This window comes from Cherax quadricarinatus, chromosome 42, assembly GCF_038502225.1.
Source record: "Cherax quadricarinatus isolate ZL_2023a chromosome 42, ASM3850222v1, whole genome shotgun sequence".
Taxonomy (NCBI): Eukaryota; Metazoa; Arthropoda; class Malacostraca; order Decapoda; family Parastacidae; genus Cherax; species Cherax quadricarinatus.
The window spans coordinates 20,842,840-20,862,786 of NC_091333.1; the positions used below are offsets into that span (position 1 = coordinate 20,842,840).

The window sequence follows — 19,947 nt, forward strand, 5'->3', positions numbered from 1 at the left end:
ATTACCAAACCAGTACTTTCCTATATCCTTCCTGAACCTGATTTTTTCCAACTTGAAACCATTGCTGCGAGTCCTTTCTTGGCTGAAAATTTTCAGCACGCTATTTACATCCCCTTTATTTATTTCTGTTTTCCATTTATACACCTCGATCATATCCCCCCTAATTCTACATCTTTCGAGAGAGTGCAGATTCAGGGTCCTCAGTCTATCCTCATAGGGAAGATTTCTGATACATGGGATAATTTTTGTCATCCTCCTCTGTACGTTTTCCAGAGCATTTATATCCATTCTGTAATACGGTGACCAAAACTGAGCAGCATAGTCTAAATGAGGCCTAACCAAGGATATATAGAATTGAAGAACAACCTGAGGACTTCTATTATTTATACTTCTAGATATGAAGCTTTATTGCGAACACTAATGCACTGTTGTCTTGGTTTTAGATTACTGCTAACCAGAACTCCTAAATCCTTTTCGCAATCAGTAGTATTAAGATCTACATTATTTAGTTTACATGTGGCATGGTTATTTACCTGCCCAACATTTAGAACTTTGCATTTGTTAATATTAAACTGTATCTGCCACTTCTCCGACCAGTGCATCAGTCTAATTCAAATCATCGCTATTTATTCAAATGTCGCTATTTATTCCCTCATCTATGTCGTTTATGTAAATTGTGAACAACGGGCCCAACACTGACCCCTGGGAAACACCCATTCTGATTTCTCCCGATTTATGCAAACTCTCTGCTGCCTATTTGTCAGCCATACCTCTACCCAGGAAAAAATTTCTCCACCTATTCCGAGTGTCTTAAGTTTCCTCAATAGCCTCTGGTGTGGAACTTTATCGAAAGCCTTACTGAAGTCCATATACACAATATCATATTCGTAAGACAGGAACGCCCCTTTGTAAAACCGTGTTGAGATTCATTAATCAATCTGTGCCTATCAAGATGGCTACGAATTGCTTCGGCAATTATTGATTCCATAAATTTTCCCACTATGGAGGTAAGGCTTATTGGTTTATAGTTCGAAGCCAAGGACCTGTTACCTCCTGAAGATTGAGACACTTATGCAACACATGGGAATCTTCATTCAGGAAACGTTTCGCCACACAGTGGCTTCATCAGTCCAATACAAAGTAGGAAGGTGTAAGGAGAGGAGGAGTTTGAGGTAATCAGTCCCTCAGCCTGGAGTCGATGTGTTCAGTCCATCAGTCTTGTAGAATGTACAGCATTGGGCCGTAGACGTAGCTTATATACTGTAGTCACGTGAGGCGAAGCAGGAGGATGTGAGGTCATAGTGGTACCATCCACTAGTCGAAGTAGGTCTTCGTCCAAAGGTTGGACAAGTGTGGAAGAATTCTTAGTGACAAGATCCCATGATTTTGCAGGGTTTGACAGTTGTGATGAATGGTTGGTATTGGACTGATGAAGCCACAGTGTGGCGAAACGTTTCCTGAATAAAGATTCCCATATGTTGCGTAAGTGTCTCATTCTTCAACTTGTCGGCTTTTCAAACCATTCAGCACACCTGTCACCTGCCTTGTAAATAGGTATTACATTTGCCATTTTCCACTTGTCAGGCACTATGCCAGTTTGTAGTGATATGTTAAAAAGATTAGCCAAAGGTATGCTAAGTTCTTCTTTACATTCCTTTAACACCCTTGCAAACAGTTCATCAGGACCTGGGGATTTGTTAGGCTTAAGTTTCTCTATTTGTCTGAGGACCATGTCACTAGTTACCGCAATCGTGCAAGACTGGTGGTGTTACTGGAGACAAGACTGGTGGTGTTACTGGAGACAAGACTGGTGGTGTTACTGGGGACAAGACTGGTGGTGTGGGGCCAAGACTGGTGGTGTTACTGGGGACAAGACTGGTGGTGTTACTGGGAAGAAAACTTGTGGTGTTACTGGAGACAAGACTGGTGGTTTTACTGGGAACAAGACTGGTGGTGTTACTGGAGACAAGACTGGCGGTGTTACTGGAGGCAAGACTGGTGGTGTTACTGGGTACAAGACTGGTGGTGTTGCTGGGGACAAGATTGGTGGTGTTACTGGGGACAAGACTGGTGGTGTTACTGGAGACAAGACTGGTGGTGTTACTGGAGACAATACTGGTGGTGTTACTGGGGACAAGACTGGTGGTGTTAATGGGGACAAGACTGGTGGTGTTACTGGGGACAAGACTGGTGGTGTTACTGGGGACAAGACTGGTGGTGTTACTGGGGACAAGACTGGCGGTGTTACTGGAGACAAGACTGGTGGTGTTACTGGGGACAAGATTGGTGGTGTTACTGGAGACAAGACTGGTGGTGTTACTGGGGACAAGACTGGTGGTGTTACTGGGGACAAGACTGGTGGTGTTACTGGGGACAAGACTGGTGGTGTTACTGGAGACAAGACTGGTGGTGTTACTGGGGAGAAGACTGGTGGTGTTACTGGGGAGAAGACTGGTGGTGTTACTGGGGACAAGACTGGTGATGGTGCTACTGGGGACAAGACCAGTGGTGCTACTGGAGACAAGGCTGGTGGTGTTACTGGGGACAAGACTGGTGGTGTTACTGAAGACAAGACTGGTGGTGGTACTGGGGACAAAAAGACTGGTGGTGTTACTGGGGACAAGACCGGTGGTGATACTGGGGACAAGATTAGTGGTGTTACTGGGGACAGGACTGGTGGTGTTACTGGAGACAACAAGACTGGTGGTATTACTTGAGACAACAAAACTAGTGGTATCACCAACCATGGTGTAGCCGACACACTGTAAACTACAGCAGTAGTCACCAACCATGGTGTAGCCGACACACTGTAAGCTACAGCAGTAGTCACCAACCATGGTGTAGCCGACACAATGTAAGCTACAGCAGTAGTCACCAACCATGGTGTAGCCGACACACTGTAAACTACAGCAGTAGTCACCAACCATGGTGTAGCCGACACAATGTAAGCTACAGCAGTAGTCACCAACCATGGTGTAGCCGACACACTGTAAGCTACAGCAGTAGTCACCAACCATGGTGTAGCCGACACAATGTAAGCTACAGCATCAGTCACCAACCATGGTGTAGCCGACACACTGTAAACTACAGCAGTAGTCACCAACCATGGTGTAGCCGACACACTGTAAGCTACAGCAGTAGTCACCAACCATGGTGTAGCCGACACACTGTAAGCTACAGCAGTAGTCACCAACCATGGTGTAGCCGACACACTGTAAGCTACAGCAGCAGTTACCAACCATGGTGTAGCCGACACACTGTAAGCTACAGCAGTAGTCACCAACCATGATGTAGCCGACACACTGTAAGCTACAGCAGTAGTCACCAACCATGTAGCAGACACACTGTAAGCTACAGCAGTAGTCACCAACCATGGTGGAGCCGACACACTGTAAGCTACAGCAGTAGTCACCAACCATGGTGTAGCCGACACACTGTAAACTACAGCAGTAGTCACCAACCATGGTGTAGCCGACACACTAAGCTACAGCAGTAGTCACCAACCATGGTGTAGCCGACACATTGTAAGCTACAGCAGTAGTCACCAACCATGGTGTAACAGACACACTGTAAGCTACAGCAGCAGTCACCAACCATGGTGTAGCCGACACACTGTAAGCTACAGCAGTAGTCACCAACCATGGTGTAGCCGACACACTGTAAGCTACAGCAGTAGTCACCAACCATGGTGTAGCCGACACACTGTAAGCTACAGCAGTAGTCACCAACCATGGTGTAGCCGACACACTGTAAACTACAGCAGTAGTCACCAACCATGGTGTAGCCGACACACTGTAAACTACAGCAGTAGTCACCAACCATGGTGTAACAGACACACTGTAAGCTACAGCAGCAGTCACCAACCTTTTATTATGAAAGAACCAATTTGAAAAGTCAAATTTAAAGGAGGGTCGTATTTTGTAATTGTTGACACTGCAGTGTGGAGGCTACATAAAAGTGAATTCATTATTTCATGTGATGGCCGCATCTAATTCCTAGATGTGCAGCGTGTGGCCCGAGGGCCGCAGGTTGGGGACCCCTGATGTACAGTGGCCTAGCCTTCCACTGCTTCCAAAACTTTTGCTTTTAACTTCGCAACTTAACCGATCGGCTTCAAACTTTCAACCCTCATATATCTTGCTTAGATGAAGGTTGGTATTGTTAATGGAGTGTGTAGGTGCCATTTTTGCCACCTCTAATCTCGATATGTTATAGTAATATTTTGCATAATATAACTGAATTATACGTCCTGAAGTCTTGATGTTGGTGAGGGGTTCTTGATCCAAGGAACTGGACTTATCTTCCCCTTGCTTGAATCTGAATATCTCCCATTCCATCGGCGCAATATGATCCCTATGGACTTAGTTCTTTCCCATGATTATAATGAAATATCCGTAAACGGCATTAATTTTTAATGACTGATTCATTGTATGAAGTGGATGAAACATTTCATGAGTATAGGCGGTGTAGGTGAAAATTTTGTAGGATTGTGTGCGACAAATACAAAATGAATCTTCTGGACAGCTTTAAACTTTTAGTGATGATGTTTTCCTCAGAGGAAACGTCGTCTTGACTTAAGAAACACCTAAGTTCCCCCGTCTTCTAATAACATGTTCATTTTTCCACTATAATCAACCTTGTCCATAATTACTATCACATTTGTTTTGTCTGTTTCGTAAGGTGAAGTCCAGGATCTTTACTTAATTCCTGGTATAACTTAACAAATGTTTGAGAACAATTGTGTTGTAGAGGTCGTAGAATGTTGTGTTGTAGAGGTGTGAGCGAAGCTCAGATTTCTACAACACAATTGTCCTCAAACATTTGTTAAGTTATACCAGGAATTAAATAAAGATCCTGGACTTCACCTTACGAAACAGACAAAACAAATGTGATAGTAATTATGGACAAGGTAGATTATAGTGCAAAAATGAACATGTTATTAGAAGACGGGGGAACTTACGTGCCTCTTTAGGTTACGTGCTCTTTAGGTTACGTGCTCTTTAGGTTACGTGCTCTTTAGATTACGTGCTCTTTAGGTTACGTGCTCTTTAGATTACGTGCTCTTTAGGTTACGTGCTCTTTAGGTTACGCCTATAACATGCATGTGATCTCAAGAGCATTGTTAAAAAATCGATTGCAATGCAAACAAACCTTGAAAAAACTTAATTACTTTCATAATTAATTAATTACTAAAAAGTTAATCAATCTTAGAGAAAAGTATGGACTGGTTTTGGCATGTGTAGCTGACAATTTCCATTTCCTTGGAAAAGGGAAAATTTAAGTTCGCTTTTTCATGCGACAGATAATTCCGGGTGCTGCACTCGACTACCTTCAACACTTCAACGCTGATAATTTGATAATGCAACTTATGAAAGGCTTCAAACTTAATGTATTGGTGTATTTCAGGATATTGGTGTCTCTGAGATCAAATTTAGCTTCTAGTCTGGCGCATATTAATGAAAATTTGAATTAGATTTGCACTATGTATGTCCTAATATACATTTTTATTTATGGAAATTAGGATATTAATTTCCATATGATGACTTGTGAATGCCTATTCTGAGTCCCTTCAAATCTTTAACGCTAATATTGAACTGCATTAACAAATTTATGCCACACATTGCACTATTCCAATCGCGTGCATTGACGTACAGGGGACAGAGTTATGCAATGTAGGGATACTTATCTTGGACCACTGAAGTACATAGGACTTACCTTTACCTTTGATAAGTTCTGAGAGTCTTTCTATTCCTGGAACCCGGCCATGGGTCAGGCTCGTATGTTTACCTAGTCAACCAGGCTGTTGCTGCTGGTGACCCGCTGTCCCACATACCAATCATAGCCTGGTTGGTCTGGCACCTGAAGATACTTGTCCAGTTTCCTTTTGAAAACTTCTACACTTGTTCCAGCAGTGCTTCTGATATCTTCTGGTAAAATGTATAATAATATGGGGACATGAATATTGACATAGTGTTCCCTTGTTGTGTCCACTGCACTCCTGCTTTTCACTGGGCTTATTTTGCACTTCCTCCCATCTCTCTCATCCCAGAATGTTAGGCAGTGTACAGATTTGGGACAAGACTCTCAAGTACTTTCCAGGTATATATTATCATGTGTGTGTGTGTGTGTGTGTGTGTGTGTGTGTGTGTGTGTGTGTGTGTGTGTGTGTGTGTGTGTGTGTGTGTGTGTGTGTGTGTGTGTCTTCTGCTCCAGTGAGTACATATTTAAGACTTCAAGGTGATCCCAGTAATTTAAATGCTTTACTGGCTCTATGCTGGCCGTAAACGATCTCTGTGTTTGTTCCAGCTCTGATATTTCTCCAGCTCTGAATGGGGCCGTCAACAGAGAACAATATTCCAAATGCGGGAGCACAAGCTATTTGAAAAGTATCACCAATGGCCTTATTTTCCCTGTTTTGAAAGATCTTATTCCCATCCCGTTATCCTGCTGGCTGTCGTGACCTTCGTCTTAGTGTTTTCTTTCAAAGAAAGGTCAGTTGACATAATTATTCGCAAGACTTTCACGTGTTCAATTCGTTTTATTTGACGATCCTCTTGAGTTTTGTATACACTGTTCCTTTTCAGTTCTTCATTCTTTCCATACCTAAGTATGGGTTATGCAATACAGGGATACCTTCCCCAGAACACTGATGTACATGTGACAGGGGTTATACAATACAGGGATACCTTACCCAGAACACTGATGTACGTGTGACAGGGGTTATACAATACAGGGATGCCTTCCCTAGAACACTGATGTACATGTGACAGGGGTTATACAATACAGGGATACCTTTATCAGAACACTGATGTACATGTGACCGGGCTTATACAATACAGGGATACCTTCCCTAGAACACTGATGTACATGTGACAGGGGTTATACAATACAGAGATACCTTCCCCAGAACACTGAGGTACGTGTGACCGGGGTTATACAATACAGGGATACCTTCCCCAGAACACTGAGGTACGTGTGACCAGGGTTATACAATACAGGGATATCTTCCCCAGAACACTGAGGTACGTGTGACCGGGGTTATACAATACAGGGATATCTTCCCCAGAACACTGAGGTACGTGTGACCGGGGTTATACAATACAAGGATACCTTCCCCAGAACACTGAGGTACGTGTGACCGGGGTTATACAATACAGGGATACCTTCCCCAGAACACTGACGTACGTGTGACCGGGGTTATACAATACAAGGATACATTCCCCAGAACACTGAGGTACGTGTGACCGGGGTTATACAAGGATACCTTCCCCAAAACACTGAGGTACGTATGACCGGGGTTATACAATACAAAGATACCTTCCCCAGAACACTGAGGTACGTGTGACCGGGGTTATACAATATAGGGATACCTTCCTCAGAACACTGAGGTACGTGTGACCGGGGTTATACAATACAAGGATACCTTCCCCAGAACACTGAGGTACGTGTGACCGGGATTATACAAGGATACCTTCCCCAGAACACTGAGGTACGTGTGACCGGGGTTATACAATACAAGGATACCTTCCCCAGAACACTGAGGTACGTGTGACCGGGGTTATACAATACAAGGATACCTTCCCCAGAACACTGAGGTACGTGTGACCGGGGTTATACAAGGATACCTTCCCCAGAACACTGAGGTACGTGTGACCGGGGTTATACAATACAAGGATACCTTCCATAGAACACTGAGGTACGTGTGACCGGGGTTATACAATAGAGGGATACCTTCCCCAGAACACTGAGGTACGTGTGACCGGGGTTATACAATACAGGGATACCTTCCCCAGAACACTGAGGTACGTGTGACCGGGGTTATACAATACAGGGATACCTTCCCCAGAACACTGAGGTACGTGTGACCGGGGTTATACAATACAGGGATACCTTCCCCAGAACACTGAGGTACGTGTGACCGGGGTTATACAATACAGGGATACCTTCCCCAGAACACTGAGGTACGTGTGACCGGGGTTATACAATACAGGGATACCTTCCCCAGAACACTGAGGTACGTGTGACCGGGGTTATACAATACAGGGATACCTTCCCCAGAACACTGAGGTACGTGTGACCGGGATTATACAATACAGGGATACCTTCCCCAGAACACTGAGGTACGTGTGACCGGGGTTATACAATACAGGAATACCTTCCCCAGAACACTGAGGTACGTGTGACTGGGGTTATACAATACAGGGATACCTTCCCCAGAACACTGAGGTACGTGTGACCGGGGTTATACAATACAGGGATACCTTCCCCAGAACACTGAGGTACGTGTGACCGGGGTTATACAATACAGGAATACCTTCCCCAGAACACTGAGGTACGTGTGACCGGGGTTATACAATACAGGGATACCTTTCTTGGATCGCACAACGACCAAAAATACATATAAGTATTATTTTTATTATTAAGAATGAATATTTTAAGGATGACAAAAGAGGTTTAAGAGTGTAAGTTGCGGTGTAGGGAAGGTAGCAATCACCTGGTATTACCAAGGGGAGTTCAACCTTAATATCTCAGAAACAGTCTTAAAAAGTGTAATCGTCCACCCTTCACTTTGTGACTGCTTCGTAGTGGGCGGGCCAGTGGGTGGGTGGGCACGAGGGTCAGCAAGTGGGCGGGTGGGCGGGCAAAAAAATGGGCGGGAGGGAAGGAGAGAAGTGCAATGAGTGGGTTATAAAGGGGGTGTTCAGTGAACCTCACAATCTCAGTGAACCTCATCCCCTCTCAATGAAACTCACCTCCTATTCTCAGACAACATCACCCTATCTCAGTGAACCTCACCCCGCCTCTCAGTGAACCTCACCCCGCCTCTCAATGTACCTCACCCTCTCTCAGTGAACCTCACCCCCTTCTCAGTGAACCTCACCCCTTCTCAGTGAACCTCAATTCCTCTGAGTGACCCTCACCCTCTCAGTGAAAGTCACCCCGTTTTAATGAACCTCACCCTATCTCAGTGAACCTCACCCCCTCTCAGTGAAAGTCACCCCCTCTTAATGAACCTCACCCCTCTCAGTGAACCTCACCCCCTTCTAAGTGAACCCCACCCCCTCTCAGTGAACCTCACGAAACCCCCCCGTACCCCAGAGATACACATTCCAGTAAGCACTTGACACGAGAATCAATAACTTAAAACTGGAGACCAGCAGGAAGCCAACTTCTCCATACTGACTCAGCCAGCCAACCTGTGTTTGTTCAGCCACCCAGCCTGTGTTTGTTCAGTCACTCAGCCTGTGTTTGTTCAGCCACCCAGCCTGTGTTTGTTCAGTCACCCAGCCTGTGTTTGTTCAGCCACTCAGTCTGTGTTTGTTCAGCCACCCAGCCTGTTTGTTCAACCACCCAGCTTGTGTGTGTTCAGCCACCCAGCCTGTGTTTATTCAGCCACCCCGCCTGTGTTTGTTCAGCCACCCAGCCTGTGTTCAGCCACCCAACCTGTGTGTGTGTGTTCAGCCACCCAGCCTGTGTTTGTTCAGCCACCCAGTCTGTGTCTGTTCAGCTACCGAGCCTGTGCTTGTTCAGTCACCCAGCAAGTGTTTGTTCAGTCACCCAGCCAGTGTTTGTTCACCCACCAGCCAGTGTTTGTTCACCCACCAGCCAGTGCTTGTTCAGTCACCCACCAAGTGTTTGTTCAGTCACCCAGCCAATGTTCGTTCACCCATGCAGCTTGTGTTTGCTCAGTCACCCACCCATTGATTGTTCACCTACCCAGCTAATGTTTGTTCACCCACCTAGCCAGTGTTTGTTCACCCAACCAGTGTTTGCTCAGTCACTTAGCAAGTGTTTGTTCAGTCACCCATCCACTGTTTATTCAGTCACCCAGCCAGTGTCTGTTCATCCATGCAGCAAGTGTCTGTTCAGTCACCCAGCCAGTGCTTGTTCAGCCACCCAGCCAGTTTGTGGTCATTCAGCCAGCTTTTGTTCACCCACGCAACCAGTGTTTGTTCAATCACCCAACTACTGTTTGTTCATCCTCCTAGTCAGTGTCTGTTCACTCACCCAGCCAGTGTTTGCTCACCCAGGCAGTATTTGTTCACCCAGCCAGTGTTCGTTCAGCCACCCAGGCTGTATTTGTTCACCCTTCCAGCCATTGTTCACCCACCCAGCCAGTGTTTGTTCACTCACACAGCCAGTGTTAGTTCACCCACCCAGCCAGTGCTTCTTCACCCACCCAGGTAGTTTTCATTCACCCGACCAGTGTTTGTTCACCCACCCAGCCAGTGTTCATTCAATCACCCACCCAGTGTTTCTTCAGTCACTTAGCCAGTGACCCAGACATCCAGCCAGTGATCCAGTCATCCCTCCACTGATCCAGACATCCCGCCAGTGACCCAGACATCCAGCCAGTGACCCAGACATCCCGCCAGTGACCCAGACATCCCACCAGTGACCCAGACATCCCACCAGTGACCCAGACATCCAGCCAGTGATCCAGACACCCCTCCACTGATCCAGACATCCCGCCAGTGACCCAGACATCCCACCAGTGACCCAGACATCCCGCCAGTGACCCAGATACCCTGTCAGTGATCCAGATATGTTTCCCTGCAACAAGACAGCACTGCAACACTGAACCTGCAACAAAACACCACTGCAACACTGGTCCTTCAACCAAATGCAACTGTAACAATGGACCTGCAACAAGACACCACTGCAACACTGGACCTGCAACAAGACAATTGCAACATTAGACCTTCAACAAGATACAACTGTAACAATGGACCTGCAACAAGACAACTGCAACAGTGGACCTGCAACAAGATACAACATTGGCCCTGCAACATGACACAACTGCAACACTGAACCTGCAACAAGACAACTGCAACACTGGACCTGCAACAAGACAACTGCAACACTGGACCTGCAACAAGACAACTGCAACACTGGACCTGCAACAAGACAACTGCAACAATGGACCTGCAACAAGACAACTGCAACACTGGACCTGCAACAAGACAACTGCAACAATGGACCTGCAACAAGACAACTGCAACAATGGACCTGCAACAAGACAACTGCAACACTGGACCTGCAACAAGACAACTGCAACAATGGACCTGCAACAAGACAACTGCAACAATGGACCTGCAACAAGACAACTGCAACAATGGACCTGCAACAAGACAACTGCAACACTGGACCTGCAACAAGACAACTGCAACAATGGACCTGCAACAAGACAACTGCAACAAGACAACTGCAACACTGGACCTGCAACAAGACAACTGCAACAATGGACCTGCAACAAGACAACTGCAACAATGGACCTGCAACAAGACAACTGCAACAATGGACCTGCAACAAGACAACTGCAACAATGGACCTGCAACAAGACAACTGCAACAATGGACCTGCAACAAGACAACTGCAACACTGGACCTGCAACAAGACAACTGCAACAATGGACCTGCAACAAGACAACTGCAACAATGGACCTGCAACAAGACAACTGCAACAATGGACCTGCAACAAGACAACTGCAACAATGGACCTGCAACAAGACAACTGCAACAATGGACCTGCAACAAGACAACTGCAACACTGGACCTGCAACAAGACAACTGCAACAACCTGCAACAAGACAACTGCAACAATGGACCTGCAACAAGACAACTGCAACAATGGACCTGCAACAAGACAACTGCAACAATGGACCTGCAACAAGACAACTGCAACACTGGACCTGCAACAAGACAACTGCAACAATGGACCTGCAACAAGACAACTGCAACAATGGACCTGCAACAAGACAACTGCAACACTGGACCTGCAACAAGACAACTGCAACAATGGACCTGCAACAAGACAACTGCAACACTGGACCTGCAACAAGACAACTGCAACAATGGACCTGCAACAAGACAACTGCAACACTCGACCTGCAACAAGACAACTGCAACACTGGACCTGCAACAAGACAACTGCAACACTGGACCTGCAACAAGACAACTGCAACAATGGACCTGCAACAAGACAACTGCAACACTGGACCTGCAACAAGACAACTGCAACAATGGACCTGCAACAAGACAACTGCAACACTGGACCTGCAACAAGACAACTGCAACAATGGACCTGCAACACTGGACCTGCAACAAGACACCTGCAACAATGGACCTGCAACAAGACAACTGCAACAATGGACCTGCAACAAGACAACTGCAACACTGGACCTGCAACAAGACAACTGCAACACTGGACCTGCAACAAGACAACTGCAACACTGGACCTGCAACAAGACAACTGCAACACTGGACCTGCAACAAGACAACTGCAACACTGGACCTGCAACAAGACAACTGCAACAATGGACCTGCAACAAGACAACTGCAACAATGGACCTGCAACAAGACAACTGCAACACTGGACCTGCAACAAGACAACTGCAACAATGGACCTGCAACAAGACAACTGCAACACTGGACCTGCAACAAGACAACTGCAACAATGGACCTACAACAAGACAACTGCAACACTGGACCTGCAACAAGACAACTGCAACACTGGACCTGCAACAAGACAACTGCAACACTGGACCTGACAAGTACACACACAACATTGTCCTCTGACAAGTACACACACTAAATTACGGAGCAAGTGGGGTTTGAACCTATGCCACGGAGCAAGTGGGGTTTGAACCTATGCCACGGAACAAGTGGGGTTTGAACCTATGCCACGGAGCAAGTGGGGTTTGAACCTATGCCACGGAACAAGTGGGGTTTGAACCTATGCCACGGAGCAAGTGGGGTTTGAACACATGCCACGGAACAAGTGGGGTTTGAACCTATGCCACGGAGCAAGTGGGGTTTGAACCTATGCCACGGAGCAAGTGGGGTTTGAACCTATGCCACGGAACAAGTGGGGTTTGAACTGATAGCAAGCGAGTCCTAAAGCTCACCATGGGGTCAAACCCCACCAGTTCTCTGATTTATTTGAAATCCTGTTGTTACGATGTAGCGAGTCAAGACAGACTAAAGTGAAACAAGCCACTCAGCCTTAATGGGCTGTTTTCAGGGGTCTTCAAAGAATGTAATGAGGATCTTAGAAAACCATCAGCTAGTGTCTTCAACAGATCACTACAGCAGTCATCAAGACTACGCTACTCTTCAACCTTAAGGCTCACGGACTCATTAACTCACGTTTTATATATAATTCTAAATTCTTCACATTATGTCTTTCTATTGTATATATATGTATATCAATAACAACACTGCACTAGCCAAGGAGTCGAACCCATGCTGTTCTGGCCCGCCTCATAGTGAGAGAAAATGCATGACGCTTTAGACCTCTGGTGGTCTAAAGCGTCATGCGTTCTCTCACAATGATTCGGGCCAAAACAGCATGGGTTCGACTCCTTGGCCAGTGCAGTGTTGTTATTGATCAATACCACTTGTTCCGTGGGTTCAATAAAATTATATATATATATATATATATATATATATATATATATATATATATATATATATATATATATATATATATATATATATATATATGCAAGACAAGCCACGGGGAAGAGGGGTGGAAATCGTTAGGTCAATTACTTTCACACTTCTCAGTGCATCATCAGGACCTGTGCAATGTTACAAGAGAGCAACCAAAGCAAGGAGGTCTCAGAGTAGCGTAGTGCGGATGTGTCACCGTCCACGGTTACCCTTATACTTTGGTTAGTGGTCGGTGCCAACCCCACCCTACCGACCACTAACCACAGTCAAAGGGTAACTGTGGACAGCGACACATCTGCACTACGCTACTCTGAGACCTCACTCCTTACTTTGGTTGCTCTCTTGCAACAATGCACAGCTCCTGATGATGCACTGAGAAGTGTGAAAGTACTTGAGCTAAAGATTCCCACCTCCCGTGGCTTGTCTTGCATAGTTAAGATCGCCTGTCTGCGATTGTTTGCATAGAACTTTACTGGGGACCCTCATCATCAGAGCAGACAATAAATGTACCTCAGGGAAAACTCAAGGTTCTCCCTGGGTGAAATATAAGCAACTATTGGCAGAAAGATGGGCTGGTGCAAGTATGAGTAGTGGGGAGGGGGTTGAAGAGGATTGGAATAGTTTCAAAAATGCAGTATTAGAATGTGGGGCAGAAGTTTGTGGTTATAGGAGGGTGGGTGCAGGAGGAAAGAGGAGTGATTGGTGGAATGATGAAGTAAAGGGTGTGATAAAAGAGAAAAAGGTAGCTTATGAGAGGTATTTACAAAACAGAAGTGTTATAAGAAGAGTAGAGGATATGGAGAGTAAAAGAAAGGTGAAGAGAGTGGTGAGAGAGTGCAAAAGAAGAGCGGATGATAAAGTGGGAGAGGCACTGTCAAGAAACTGTAATGAAAATAAGAAAAAAAATTGGGAGTGACTTAAACAAGTTAAGAAAGCCTATGGATTTGTCAGTTAAAACAGTGTAGGGGAGTTAGTAGATGGGGAGATGGGGGTATTGGCTAGATGGCGAGAATACTTTGAGGAACTTTTAAATGTTGACGAAGAAAGGGAGACGGTAATTTCATGCACTGGCCAGGGAGGTATACCATCTTTCAGGAGTGAAGAACAGGATGTGAGTGTGGGGAAGGTGCGTGAGACATTACGTAAGAAGGGGGTAAAGCAGCTGGAACTGAAGGGATCATGACAGAAATGTTAAAAGCAGGGGGAGACATAGTGTTGGAGTGGTTGGTATTTTTGTTTAATAAATGTATGAAAGAGGGGAAGGTACCTAGGGATTGGCGGAGAGCGTGTATAGTCCCTTTATATAACAGGAAGGGGGACAAAAGAGATTGTAAAAATTATAGAGGAATAAGTTTACTGAGTATACCAGGAAAAGTGTATGGTAGGGTTATTATTGAAAGAATTAGAGGTAAGACAGAATGTAGGATTGCAGATGAGCAAGGAGGTTTTAGAGTGGGTAGGGGATGTGTAGATCAAGTGTTTACATTGAAGCATATATGTGAACCGTATTTGGATAAAGGTAGGGAAGTTTTTATTGCATTTATGGATTTAGAAAAGGCATATGATAGAGTGAATAGGGGAGCAATGTGGCAGATGTTGCAAGTATATGGAACAGGTGGTAAGTTACAAAATGCTGTAAAGAGTTTTTATGAGGATAGTGAGGCTCAGGTTAGGATGTGTAGGAGAGAGGGAGACTACTTCCCGGTAAAAGTAGGTCTTAGACAGGGATCTGTAATGTCACCATGGTTGTTTAATATATTTATAGATGAGGTTGTAAAAGAAGTAAATGCTAGGGTGCTCGGGAGAGGGGTGGGATTAAATTATGGGGAATCAAATACAAAATGGGAAGTGACACAGTTACGTTTTGCTGATGATACTGTGCTTATGGGAGATTCTAAAGAAAAAGTGCAGAGATTAGTGGACGAATTTGGGAGTGTGTGTAAAGGTAGAAAGTTGAAAGTGAACATAGAAAAGAATTAGGTGATGAGGGTATCAAATGATTTAAAGAAAAAATTGGTTATCAAATTGGGGAGGAGGAGTATGGAAGAAGTGAATGTTTCAGATATTTGGAAGTTGACGTGTCAGCGGATGGATTTATGAAGGATGAGGTTAATCATAGAATTGAAGGAAAAAAGGTGAGTGGTGCATTGAGGTATATGTGGAGGCAAAAAACATCTATTGAGGCAAAGAAGGGAATGTATGAAAGTATAGTAGTACCAACACTCTTATATGGGTGTGAAGCTTGGGTTGTGAATGCAGCAGCGAGGACGCGGTTGGAGGCAGTGGAGATGTCCTGTCTAAGGGCAATGTGTGGTGTTAGGTAAGACACATATGCAACAGTTGGACAACTTATTCCGAAACGTTTCGCCTACACAGTAGGCTTCTTCAGTCGAATACAGAAAGTAGGCAGGAACAGTAGAGATGTGAAGACGATGTAATCAGTCCATCACCCTTGAAGTCGTAGAATTTGAGGTTGTCAGTCCCTCAAATTCTACGACTTCAAGGGTGATGGACTGATTACATCGTCTTCACATCTCTACTGTTCCTGCCTACTTTCTGTATTCGACTGAAAAAGCCTACTGTGTAGGCAAAACGTTTCGGAATAAGTTGCCTAACTGTTGCATATGTGTCTTACCTAACAACCTGTCGGTATTGTATACCATTTTGATGTTCAACGTGTGGTGTAAATATTATGCAGAAAATCAGGAGTGTGGAAAATAGGAGAAGGTGTGGAGTTAATAAAAGTATTAGTCAGAGGGCTGAAGAGGGGTTGTTGAGGTGGTTTGGTCATTTTGAGAGAATGGATCAAAGTAGAATGACATGGAGAGCGTATAAATCTGTAGGGGAAGGAAGGCGAGGTAGGATTCGTCCTCGAAAGGGTTGGAGGGGGTAAAGGAGGTTTTGTGGGCGAGGGGCTTGGACTTTCAGCAGGCGTGCATGAGCGTGTTCGATAGGAGTGAATGGAGACGAATAGTTTTTGGGACCTGACGATCTGTTGGAGTGTGAGCAGGGTAATATTTAGTGAAGGGATTCAGGGAAACCGGTTATTTTATATAGCCGGACTTGAGTCCTGGAAATGGGAAGTACAATGTCTGCACTCTAAAGAAGGGGTTTGAGATACTGGCAGTTTGGAGGGATATGTTGTGTATCTTTATACGTATATGCTTCTAAACTGTTTTATTCTGGGCACCTCTGCAAAAACAGTGATTATGTGTGAGTGAGGTGAAAGTGTTTAACGATGAAAGTATTTTCTTTTGGGGGATTTTCTTTCTTTTTGGGTCACCCTGCCTCAGTGGGAGACGGCCGACTTGTTGGAAAAAATATATGCATATATATATATATGAAAACAACTACTGGGGAAGTAGAATGATAGCTCTTGGCCTTTCGTGTTGCAATCAACACATCAGAAGCTTACAAAATTGCAGAAAAGAGGAGGATGTCCAAGCAACTTTATTAAAAAAAAAAATAAAAACTGTCCAAGCAAGTACGTTCCCACAGGACCGTCTTCACTGGAGTGACTCATTCCAGTGAAGACGGTCAGGGGAAATACGAAAAACATGTCATATATCTACACACATCTTCAAAGACGTGTAAGCACATACAAACATTCGGGTTCTTCCTATTTTCACTGATATATTTCAAATTATATATATTTGTATACAGAAAGTAAGGTGTCTGCTAGTGTCATGATTATCATATACTTGCTGCAGAAAATATAGTCAAGTAGTGGCATCAGTGATGTCATGCAGTTTCATGCTACATTATGTGACAGGTAACATACGTGGCGACACCGGATATTGGTGTGTTTTTAAAGCCATCTCAGCATGAGATTATTACCAACCAATTTTTGTTAATTGTTATTGTCTCTTACGTAATGTATGGGATGGCAGAGGCATCCAGAGGACTGTAAAATACGTATCGAAATCTGGAAGGCCAGTTGAATGTGGCGTCCGGTGACTCGATGCTGGACGCACACAGGGATCTACAAGTAGGGGACCATCAAACACAAGTGAACACTGAATCTTCAGTCAATAAAGAACAGTTTCTTGGCGAATAATTCCTGCAGAAAGGCAGTACACTCATATCCCGCCTTACTTGACATTATATTTTATGTAGAGGCCCTGAATCCACATTATGGAGTTCTCCAGTGGACACTGGACTCTACTGGGAGCTAGGCGAAGTACCAGTCTTCAGTCATGTCAAATATAAAACCCAGACCCTCTACTGAACCCGTCAATGAAGACCTTGACCCAAGAGGTATGAAATAAGTTATGGTCAAACAGAAAGCTCCACATTCCCTGGCAATGCAGGTCGCTCTTAGCACTCAACCAGGATAAATAAAAACTAAATCAACCTCCCGGACGGCAGTCATATCATTTTCAATAGGAAGAAATTAAGTTTGATATGTCTGAAAGAGTGAAACCTAAAGATAATATAGTGGTACTACTGAAGGAATAATTGAGGAGAGAAATCTTAACAGAGGATCTTGTAGATTTAATATTATTAAATTATTTTATAACTATTATCTGACGCTAAACACGTGATCATTGAAGAGAATACTGTTGGATCTGGAAAGAATAGTCATGGCCAGACTGGTCGTCCTTAGCGGTATTCACGGTTACCTACTAGTAGTAGATGACACTGACCCAGTAACATACTAGCAGTGGAAGATATTGACTCAGTCATAAACCAGCATTGGAATTGAGCGAGCGTAGAGCAGCAAGGTGAAGTACTCACGTTATATCTGCCTGGAACATAGATGGGCTGGTCGTCGTAGACGCGGTGTTCAGGGGAAGACGAGTGAGACGAGGTCTGTGAGGAGCTGTGTTGTCTGGGCTGTGAGGGTGACGACCCAGCCCCGTCACCCTGGTCGTCGTCGTTGTGGTGGTGGGGCTGGTGATGGTGGTGCTGGAGGGAGCGGGATGGGGAGACAGGACGCCCCACTGTCTCATCCGTCACTATAGGGTTTTTAACACGGTTGATGAGCTGTGTCCAGGCCTCCATGCGCAGGTTGTCAAGGTGGTCAAACACGTCCTGGTAGTGTGTGCTGAACTCATCCGCGTAGCGTGACGCCAGGCCCTCCAGCACACCTCTCACACCCTCCTGTGCAAACAAACATTTATTTTACACTCACAATAACTGTAGCTACAAATATTACTTTTAGAATATGTCACAATACCGTGGCTGTAACAATACCGTGGCTGTAACAATACCGTGGCTGTAACAATACCGTGGCTATACCAATTGATTACCAGTATGGTAACCGTCTACAAATTACAATACCGACAAGTTGGTAAGAGATGTGCAACAGTTAGGAATCTTTCTTCCGAAACGTTCGGAATAAAGATACTTAATTGCTGCACATGTGTTTTACTTAATAATAAAGCAGATGTGACAATTATATCCAGAGCAACAGCTGAGTCATCCACCATAACTCTCACAATCCACTATAAGGAGTTTAATGAGGTCACACTTACTATCAGTCACTTGGAGATGCTCTAAACAGCGAGATCTGGAAAATGTAATTGTTACAACCACCAATCCCCTCAAGGAAGGTTCCTTGATGTTGGTTGATTTAGGGAATTGGATCTGTGCTCCAGTTCCCCGAATTAAGCCTGAATGCCTTCCACATCCCCCCCCCAGGCGCTGTATAATCCTCCGGGTTTAGCGCTTCCCCCTTGATTATAATAATAATAATAATACAACCACCAACACAACAATGTCGCCCACAACATTGCCAGTTTCCTTATTTCGATACTCTGGGCTAAATTATGTCGGGTGCCGATGGTATAACTGGGTCAAGCCACCCTATATTCTAGTCTGTGATGACAAAGGATCGAGCCTCCTGCTCAACACATTTCATTACTTCGCAACTTATGACTAAATTCATTCTACCTCAGCAAGACTGCAATTATAAGTGGCCCCGCCCCTCTGCGTCAGACCTCACCCTCTTTTGATCTTTGATATGCTCTTGACTGTTTCGAGAGTTTTCCTACTCCTGCAGCCCGGCCCTGAGTCAGGCTTGTACGATTCTTACCTTGTTAGCCAGGCTGTTGCTGCTGGAGGCCCGCTCGTCCATATATAATCACAACCTGCTTATACTGGCATCTCTATATTGTATTGAAGAAACTCTCAAGATCAAAACATTTCAATAAATATCTTAGCACTACACAAGTGTCCTATTTCACACTTGCCAGACTAATACCCTATCTTACCTAGGTAATGTGCTGTTGGGCATGACAGAAGAATTTCCCATAAGATATTTTAAACTCAATATAGGAAATGATGTTTTAAAGTATGTCAGTATATGTAAGGAACCCATCATCACAGATAATCCTGGAGCCAACATTATGTTCTGGAAGATCACACAACTTTACCAAACGTATTTACCACTAGCGCACTCATGTGAGATCTTGAGACTAGGTCTTCAATATCTTGATTGTAACAATAGTATCGGAAGTGCTACTTTCATGATAGTCTGCCTAGGTATAGA

The 19,947-nt window shown here is 44.7% G+C and overlaps 1 protein-coding gene across 4 annotated transcripts in view; it reads right to left on the reverse strand.

The window, feature by feature from the left end:
* Positions 1–18,580, reverse strand: part of LOC128706052 (uncharacterized) — a 964,931-nt gene extending 946,351 nt beyond the window's left edge. For all 4 annotated transcript variants that reach the window (XM_070093399.1, XM_070093398.1, XM_070093400.1 and 1 more), the window contains exon 1: positions 18,192–18,580. In XM_070093399.1, coding sequence (XP_069949500.1) covers positions 18,192–18,458 — 267 coding nt within the window. In that variant the 5' untranslated portion in view covers positions 18,459–18,580. The remainder of the gene's footprint in view (positions 1–18,191) is intronic.
* Positions 18,581–19,947: the final 1,367 nt, after the last annotated feature.